We start from the raw sequence: 9,621 nt of genomic DNA on the forward strand, positions 1-9,621 counted from the left end.
CCCAAAAAGATTTTTGGTGTGGCTCATCCAAAAAAAGTAAAAAAAAAAAACAAAAAAAAAAAAAAAAAAAAAAAAAAAAAAAAAAAAAAAAATCCCCCCCCCGTGTCACAGAAGAAATTCCTGTCAGTCGGCTCAGAGGAACTAATGACTTACGGACACTTTCAGGATTTTGTCGAACATGACATCTGGTGGGATGTGGAAGTCAAACACAAAGTACTGGAAGAGACGACAGTTTGAGGTGAAGCCTCGTTGTAAGTCAACCTTGAATTTCAGAGGGTTTCCTGACGCCGCGTCATCGTGACCGACTCACTTCGTTGTAGTAAGGGCAGTTGGTCGACTCCTTCATGGAGGTGTACTTTTTTTCTTCTCCGATCTCCACACAGACCATGGGGTCCATGTTCAGGCCGACCAGCTGCCTGGCTTCAATCACCGTCACACTGACCTGAAAGTGCACCATCCATCAGTTTACAACTGCAAATCACGCAAATCGCAACAACCCATGAACTGTCCTACTTCGTCCCATTGAAATTACGAAACTGTGATACTTTATTTAACTTTTATGTGACAGCCTACAGGGGAAAATTGAGCTTAGCGAGTTGATGTCAAAAAACGTACAATAAGCTGTGCATGCCACACTTTTCAGATTTTGAAAACCCCCCTCAACCCTCTAGGTATGATCTACTTCATGAGTATTGTGTAAAATACTCATAACAGACACTGAAGTTTTGGTTGCAACTTCAGAAAATGCGAAAAGGGCTCTTCAGGTGCAAATACTTTTCCAAGTATTTATTAACCTACCTGGTAATCCATGGGTCGTCCAGAGCTGGGCTCCATCTTGATGTCCGGCTTTGATCTGAGGAGTTACGCATGATTAATAAACCCAAATAAAAATAAAAATAAAAACCAGACAGTTAGAATAAGGCCTGCCTTTTATTTGAAACATTGGTGGTGACTGCTGTGACGGAGGCCAAAGAGATGGTGTCGGGATCCGGACCTCCCATTAACATCCCGTTACGATCCATGTTCTCCGTCTCCAAAATGGCTGGCTCATCTAGGCATCACACAAAAGACACATCTAAAGAAAAATCCTAAAAGAAAGAAAGAATTGCTATTTTTCTTGCAACATTGTGTTTGGTGGAAAAAAAAAAGATACTCTCAAATTCATCCTGCCATAGATTAAGCACAGATTAAGAACATCATCAGACATAAAATCATGTTAATATGCAACATTTAAAAGCACAGATCATAAGCAAAATACTTTTTAGAGCAAAAGTATTTGTTTGTTTGTGACAAAACGTTTGACGTATTGCAGAAACAGGCTGCGTCTGTCTGTGTAACATTAAACTGGACTTTCTGGCCTCGTTGACACGAATCCAACGATCCGGCTAAGGTGATACCTCTGCCTTTGTCCTCCTTTTGTCCGCGGTGCTTACTGCGCTTCATGGTTCAAAGGTTTCCTCTGAGCGCTCTGCGACACAAAAAATAATCACATTAACAACTTTAGACATTAAAACACAGACGAATGGGACAAACATGGCAACAGAGTCGGCCTAAGTTTGGTTCTTGGCAACTAGCGAGTCAGGCCTGTTAAACGAAGTGCTTTTGCTCGATTTTGCACGTCAGTCACTTTGCATTTATTGTTACACAAAAAAAAAAATCACTTTTAGGATCCGTTTGTCAACATTCAATTTTCCATAGAGATGCTATGAAGCTTTCCTGAACTGACAAACACGCTTAAAACACTTTTTGGGGGGTTTTAAAACTGGTTTCTCGGCGATCGACAGAACAGCAGCAATTAATAAGTTGGCTCTAAATTACGACTGCTGTTAACACAACTTCAGAACAACGCAGGTTCCTGCTGATATGTGTGCATTTAGGAGTCTGGGATCCTAATCGACCTCAAAATCTACTTATACCTGGAGCCAGTTCTGCTTATCTCATGTTTAAATTGATTTATCTTCTATTTCTGTTGTTAGGCGAGCTTAACTCTTGCTTTATTCTGTCTCAACAGCAAATCACCAGAACTAAGAAAACTTTAAATGAACAAAAACACAAAGAACACCTTAAGTTTTGCATTTTTTTAAACCTAAAATCAACGATAGAGAGTATTATAGCATAGTTTATCTGAAACGTAGCCTTCGGATGGGCCTTTTAATTATTTAAATCATCTGACCCTAATACTTCAACTGGAGGGGATACATTTCACATGCATTGTGAAAATAATACCATTAGTCTCGTTATTCTGCAGAAATTAATCAACAAAGTGCTCCATCGACACGCAAACACGTCCGGTTTAAAGTGGCTGCCTTATTTTATGAGACAATTTGGGATTATTAATTATAATATTGGCACGTTTCTTTGATTATTTTTGATCAAAGAGTTAGCAACAAACAAAAAACAAAAAAAAAAAACAAAAAAAAAAAAAAACAGAGGAACAAAATCTTACATCACCAAAAAATAAATAAATAAAAATTGTACATGCCTGGCATGATCCGATAGCGCGTAATTACATTTAAATTTGATGGAAAATCAAAAACCACTGTTTGACCTTTAAAAAGAAAATTCAAAAATAAGATCAGCTGACATGAAAAAAAAATCCTTCTCAAAGAAAGTCATTCACATGCACTCCAAAACACCGAGGCCTGAACACCACAGTTTGATCTCTGCTCAGACGATACGTACCATATACGACGAGTTATGCTCAGTTCTCTTCTCCACGTATCTCCCAGAGATCTCCTTTAAAGGTAAAACAAGAAAAGAAAAAAAAAAAAAACAGCCCAGAACTCAGAAGTTTTGGTTTCTATTAAAACCAAAGAGATGCTACACGGGCATTTTAGGCCTTTTAGAGAGACCCCAGAAGAAAAGCCACAAAGTTAAGTTGTGCACAGAAAGGAAATGTGTTTGTTCACGTCTGAGGTCTGGCAGGAGTGAAGCGATACGCCGATGAATAGTGCATGAGTGTCGAACCCAGGACTGGTAACTATAACTAGCCGCCGCTGAGAGACGTCACTGTGAGCAGAATCTTCCAATCCGCAGGTTTTGAGACGCTGCAGAGCAAAGAGAGAGGATTTTTAGCAGGCCCAGCCACCAATCTGGTATCTAAAAGTTACATTTTTTTATTTGCTTTATGTCGGCCCACGATAATCTACATCAGAAAATATAACTGATTAAACCAAAACACACGTTTTACTGTAATCTTCACACTGCTGGGCCTTCAAGCGATCAAAGCCAAATTGAGCTGAAAAGAAATGCTTGAAATACGTAAAGTTACTGTTAGGTAAGCAACATTGCCATGTCATCAATGATACATTTACATGGAAGTAAGATGTTGCAGGAAGAAAGCCTTCCTTTTAATCATTAATAAGCTGCAGGTCCAAACTGGGTCTTAAGACAATCACACTGTCCTCGGTCGGTGATGGCGGAATAAAGTCAAATCCTATTTGCGACGCTGTTCACTTCAGACTTAATCAGCTTCAAGCCTGACAATTCTTAAACCGAGCCACAATTTTTTGTGTCATGAGAATTTCACAGAAATCTTCTGTATTAATACAGTGTTTAATTGAAAGGTTTCAGGGTCAAGTAAGGAAGAAAAGAAAAGCATAAAATCGCTTGCTTATCAAATAAACGCACAAAGAGAAAACGTGATTCTCATTTCATCACAGAGCTTAATTTGTTTTCTTGGGATTTTTTTTAAAGTGGTAGATGAACACAAAGTGGTGCATAAGTATAAATACACTCCTGATCAAAATCTAAAGACCAGTCAAAAAATTGAAAGAATTCGCATTTTGCACTATTGGATCTTAAGAAGGTTCTAAGTTGAGCTTCACAATGTTAAAGGAAAAAATCAGTGCAAGAGACAAAAACTTTTGCGCGGGGAATTAATTGAAAACTGCATTTACACTCAAACACAATTTTTTCAGCTGATCAAAAGTTTAAGACCATAGCTCAAAAGAACCCGAAAACCCCCCAAAACAGAAATCAAAGGGTCAAAAAAAGGGCTCAGTAATGAGTAGCTCCAACATTCTTGTTGATGACTTCAAACAATCGTTTGGGCTTGATCCCAGTGTTTCCAGGAGGCTAGTGGGAATGTTGCTACAAGTGTTGAAGATGGCTTCATGAAGGGCATCCACTGTCTGGAACTGATGTCCATTTTTGTAAACTTCCCTTGCCATCCATCCCCAAATGTTCTCAATTGGGTTTAGATCCGGGGAACATGCAGGATGGTCCAAAAGAGTGATGTTATTCTCTTGGAAGAACTCCTTTGTCAGGCAGGCATTGTGAACTGCAGCATTGTCCTGTTGAAAAACCCAATCATTACCACACAGACGAGGGCCCTCAGTCATGAGGGACGCCCGCTGCAACATCTCCACATAGCCAGCTGCTGTTTGACGCCCCTGCACAACCTGAAGCTCCATTGTTCCATTGAAGGAAAACGCACCCCAAATCATGATGGCGCCCCCACCACTGTGCCGTGTAGAAAACATCTCAGGTGGGATCTCCTTGTCATGCCAGTAACGTTGGAAGCCATCAGGACCATCAAGGTTAAATTTTTTCTCATCAGAGAAGACAACTTTCTTCCACCTTTCAATGTCCCATGTTTGGTGCACCCTTGCAAAGTCCAAACGGGCAATTTTGTGGCGTTGAAGAAGACGTGGCCTTTGAAGACGTTTTTTGTTTCTGAAGCCCTTCTCTCGCAGATGCCGTCTGATGGTTATTGGGCTGCAGTCAGCACCAGTAATGGCCTTAATTTGGGTAGAGGATCGTCCCGTGTCTTGACGGACAGCCAATCGGATCCTGTGGCTCAGAGCTGGTGAAATTTTTTTGGGTCTACCACTTGACTTTTTTGTTCCATAACCCTCAGGATCATTTAAAAAATGCAAAATGACTGTCTTACTGCGTCCAACCTCAGCAGCGATGGCACGTTGTGAGAGGCCTTGCTTATGCAGCTCAACAATCCTACCACGTTCAAAGTCAGTGAGCTTTTTTGCTTTTGCCATCAGGAGGTCTTGACAGTGTAAAGACTTGACAGAAAATGACATGGAATCCAGATTTTTGCACAGCTTTTGGCTTTTAAAGACTATGGTCTTAAACTTTTGATCAGCTGAAAAAATCATGTTTGAGTGTAAATGCAGTTTTCAGAAAATTCCCCGCTCAAAAGTTCTTGTCTCTTGCACTGATTTTTTTCCTTTAACATTGTGAAGCTCAACTTAGAACCTTCTTAAGATCCAATAATGCAAAATGCAAATTCTTTCAATTCTTTGAAATTCTTCTTTCAAGTCTTAAGATTTTGATCAGGAGTGTATATGCAGGCAAACTAGCTGGAGATGATACCTTGAAGTGATTTTAAATGTTGCAGCCAAGAGACCTACAGTATCTTCGATGGAACTGCAGAGATAAACAGCTCGGGTGGAAAAATCTGCTGTTATGACTTTTGCCATTAGTCGTGCATCTTTATGGAAGATTTGTGAAAAGATGGCTATTACTGAAGGGAAGAGATGGAAAGCCAGTTTTTGGAAGAAGATCTATGTGTAAAACACTAAGCACAGTGGAAAACTACTACTACACACATCAGCACACCACCTGTTTGGTAAGACACGGTGGTGGGAGCATCATGCAGAGTTGGATGGAGAAATGGATGAATGTCTCCTTCTTGCAGAATGCTAAGCATGCAGCCAGAACTGCAACAGATCAAAAACATATTGGAATGGTCCAGTCAAAGTCAAAGAATCAACTGCAGGCTTTAAAAATGCTGTCATTTCATCTGCCTGAGCTCGAGCTACTATGCAAGGAGAATTGTCAAAATCAAAAATCAAAGTAAAGACAAATTTTCCGTTGTGAAGCAAAACGTAAAAAAAGTTTTTTGGAACTTAAAAACGTTCCAAAAAGCTTTTTGGAAAGCGGTGCATGCGTAAGAAACGTGCACGACTTTGTCAAAGTGAGCGCGACTTCTGCTCAACTGCGTCTTCTGCAGGAGCAGCTCATCGTCTCATCAATTACACATCGGGCCGCTCAGTAAGCCATACATCACAGTCTAAAGTTGCTGGTGTCCGATGAGACAAGGCGGTGAATTATTGATGCCGCCCGGTCACTGTTGCATGTGGCAACCTCTTTATGAGAAGGTATCGATGTTCACAACAAAAGAAATGAAAATAAATAAATAAATAAATAATGGCAGGTCATCGGTGGCTGAAGAGAAAACTGAAACATCTTAGACACATTTACGAAAGTACAGCTCAATATTATTATTATTATTATTATTATTATTATTAACTGCATTATAGGAAATTAATTTTCCAGCTGGAGCCCTGCATCAACCTTTAGCTGCTGTGTTGATGGCATCTGCTGTTAATTACATGATTCAATAGCAGCTCAGTGGGGTGAAGGCGATGTCCCAGTTCCTCTGCTGGTAACCATGTCAGCAACCGTGCAAAGTTACCAGTTGATTCGCAGTGGAATATACTTGCCTCATTCTTTGATGGGTCGTGTCATCACGTTGAAGTTTAAACACTCAGGCTGAGGCCAGCTCTCAAATGTCTCTGGTTTAACAGAGAATAAAAACTATACGGAAACAGCTTGTCGTAAAACTCCTTTAAAAACCAGTAGGTGGAGGGTGCGTAATTGTTGCGTTCAATGAGCGGGAAAGAAAAACGCATTTCCAGATTTTCATATGAGAACGTATGAATATGCATGAGAAAGCAACCAAGCCCTAAAACTGACACCTTTAATAATAGTGGCCAAGGTGAACCACAGAATGACTTGATACGAACCATGCAATCTTATCCCGTGTAGGTCCTGTGTCCGCAGTCCTTTTCTTCTATTGGTTGTAAGGCCGATGATCAACATCTTATTTGTGCTCCAGTGACTCTGCGGGCACACCACCTGACTGTGGTGTAGTGTGTCCGTATTGCACATTTTAGAGCATGGCTCTGGCAAGTGAAGGGCATTGTTGTCGACGTGTCAGAGGGGAGTATTACTGCACATAGGGCCCACTTGGCTCTGAACTTAAATAACCCCACAAACTTCTGGAAATATAAACATATAGCATTACCATATTGTAATAAGAAACTCTCTTAAATGTAAACAATTAAAATGGCTTACACTGTAGCATTTTTGGTGATATGGCTCGTTGTTCAGGGCAGCACAGGCTGGCGGGACTCCAAAAAATGAGGAAAAAATGTCCACTAAAGTCGCACATTTAACAAGTGGCTAACTAATGACACCGATAATAATAAGTCATTTGATTTAAAGTTTTTGACCTAATGTTGAATATTCTGAGTTCTTTTCTTTTTTGCTTTGGATAATTTATATCTTTAAAAAGTATCACTTGAAGCGAGAGTTTTCAGCTTTTAGCAACAGCACTAATGCTAATGTCAAATAAGCTAGCAAGTCTGCTAGCTGCTAGCGAACTGAGGTTCCTCTTCTCTCTGGGGCAGTTGCTGTACGCTAGATGTGGTTATAAAGGGGTTAAGCATAATTTCAGAAACATTTTCTGCCCTAATTATAAACCAGTTTCTATTTTTTTTTTATTACCATGGAAGACAAGCCATTTAACTTAAGAGGAAAGATGACCATTACTCTACAAAGCACAGGTTTTGAAAGTGATTGAGGGAATCCTCTGGATCTATAAAACTTGTGCACACCAATGTGAAATGGCATCATTATTCATCCGGTGTACTTGGAATTGATCAATCTGAGATAATATGTTTATTAGGGAAGTTTATTCTCAATGGAGGAATTGTAGGCCATTACTATTGTTGATTGTGCAGATGTTTTCTACTGCCATTTATTTAGGAAAATATGTTTCCTATAGTGAGTTTTGAATTGTAAAGATTAGTTCAAACCTGATACAATTAATAAAAACTAGTAAAATGTTCCTAAAAAATCAAGATAATTTTGATAAGCATTCCATTATTGGTTGTAGTTTAATACATTTAAGTGTCTTAGCGAAGCTTTTTTCCCCCTCATCAATAGATAACCCACCTATATAAAATACTTAATTCATAACACTTTGTTTCATAAATTACGTCTACATCACACTCACACTCAGCACATGCATCGTTAGATTTAGGGGAAACTAATGAAAGAAATATTCTTGGGTAAAACAACATAACTCAGCTTAACTTACCACTTTTATTGCACAACACCAAAATCAAACATTTTGGTTTTTGATTTTGGACAAACTCTTTTTAAAGTTTCTCTTTAAAAAGAAAGTGTATGACATGAGAAATAAATATGAAAGTTGAATGTTCATTAGCAAACCTGACAGCTTAATTCTCATCCAACTAGTGGCATATTTAATACTGAAAAACCATCTATTTGTAATACACAGCCCTCGTTTTGTGTCTTTCAGCCAGAACGCATGTCTGATATCATTCCCAGAGCTAAACGTGGCTTACAAGACGAGTCTAACGCAGCCTTTCGTGTTCTAGTTTCAAGTTGGAAATCCAGTGAGATTTGTTAATTGTTGTGCTTAATGACCAGACTATCTATTATTAGCAGTGTGTGATGTATTTGAAAAAAGGAACAGGCTGACACAAAGAGACTGGACGGTTAGTTTGTGTCAGTGGGGAGACAACCTGTGAGAAATGCAGATAAACAGATTACACCACTAACTTCACAGTTTTTCATGTGAGCTTTCATCTGGAAGTAGGACTTGGTCAGGCTTCACTGGGTTAATCTACATGCTAAAGGAAACCTCAATCAATTGAATATTAACTGAGCTGTTTTAACGCATTTTTTCCCCATTTCTGTTGCTTGTGTCTAAGTTTGGAAACTATAATAAATAGCCTTTGTGTCCATATTTAATATTGTAACAGCGTTAGCATTTTTATCCTAATCTGCTACCAATTTACTAGTAATAAGGAGATCTTAATAGGGTTAATATTATTCACAAGTTCCAAGTGATTTTTAAAAAAAACTTTTCTAAACTATGCTTTCCACGGATCTAATAAAAATAGGATCATTTATATGTCAATCTTAAATTAGACTTGAAAAAAAACTGCATAAATCAGAGACTGTTACGCAGAAAAATGGATTAAAGAAGGATTTATGACAGATGATATGGATTATAACTAATTTATTCATAAATATTAAAACAGCAGCATGGAAGTGCTTCAGTCATGTCTCCCTCTTTCCTGTAAATATCCTGGTGAGCTTAGCTGGAAGGGGTCCCAAATTACATTTTGCTTGGGGCCCTACACAATCTAAGACCAGCCCTGCTGACAGACCACTTTCTTCATTCAAATTGTATAAGAAGAAAAATAATGTTTTTTTTGTTGTTTTTTTTCAGGCTAATTTGGCTTTTAGGAACATTTGTTTAATAGATATTCTGTAAGGAAATGCAGCTCATTCAGTCCACCAATGAGTATCTAGATCTCCATCTGGTGGTCATATACTCTCACTCTAAGAACGAGGAATTATGGGTAAAAAGGAAAAGCACTTTTGCCTCATCCACTGTGTAACCAACACAGCGAGTTAATGTCCAAATATTGCGTGTCACTGAACATTATACCACTGTTGCCATGGTAATTATTCATGTAGACCCTGTTCTACACATCATTTCCTTTTTTCCTTTCCGGTGTCCAGGAAATGCTGGACCTCTCTGCCTGTTTCCAGCATGCA

General features: G+C 38.9%; 1 protein-coding gene across 2 annotated transcripts in view; it reads right to left on the minus strand.

The window, feature by feature from the left end:
* LOC106961474 (otoferlin) overlaps positions 1 to 2,980 on the minus strand; it is a 21,993-nt gene extending 19,013 nt beyond the window's left edge. For both annotated transcript variants that reach the window (XM_015055239.1, XM_015055238.1), the window contains exons 1-6: positions 2,683 to 2,980; positions 1,398 to 1,468; positions 928 to 1,051; positions 799 to 853; positions 311 to 442; positions 154 to 216 (exon numbers count right to left, since the gene is read on the minus strand). In XM_015055239.1, the coding sequence (XP_014910725.1) occupies positions 154 to 216; positions 311 to 442; positions 799 to 853; positions 928 to 1,051; positions 1,398 to 1,443 (420 nt within the window). In that variant the 5' untranslated portion in view covers positions 1,444 to 1,468; positions 2,683 to 2,980. The remainder of the gene's footprint in view (positions 1 to 153; positions 217 to 310; positions 443 to 798; positions 854 to 927; positions 1,052 to 1,397; positions 1,469 to 2,682) is intronic.
* Between the last annotated feature and the right edge of the window lie 6,641 nt (positions 2,981 to 9,621).

The sequence above is a fragment of the Poecilia latipinna genome, unplaced genomic scaffold (assembly GCF_001443285.1).
Source record: "Poecilia latipinna isolate Pla-1442-1.1 unplaced genomic scaffold, P_latipinna-1.0 Scaffold1304, whole genome shotgun sequence".
In the NCBI taxonomy this organism is placed as follows: Eukaryota; Metazoa; Chordata; class Actinopteri; order Cyprinodontiformes; family Poeciliidae; genus Poecilia; species Poecilia latipinna.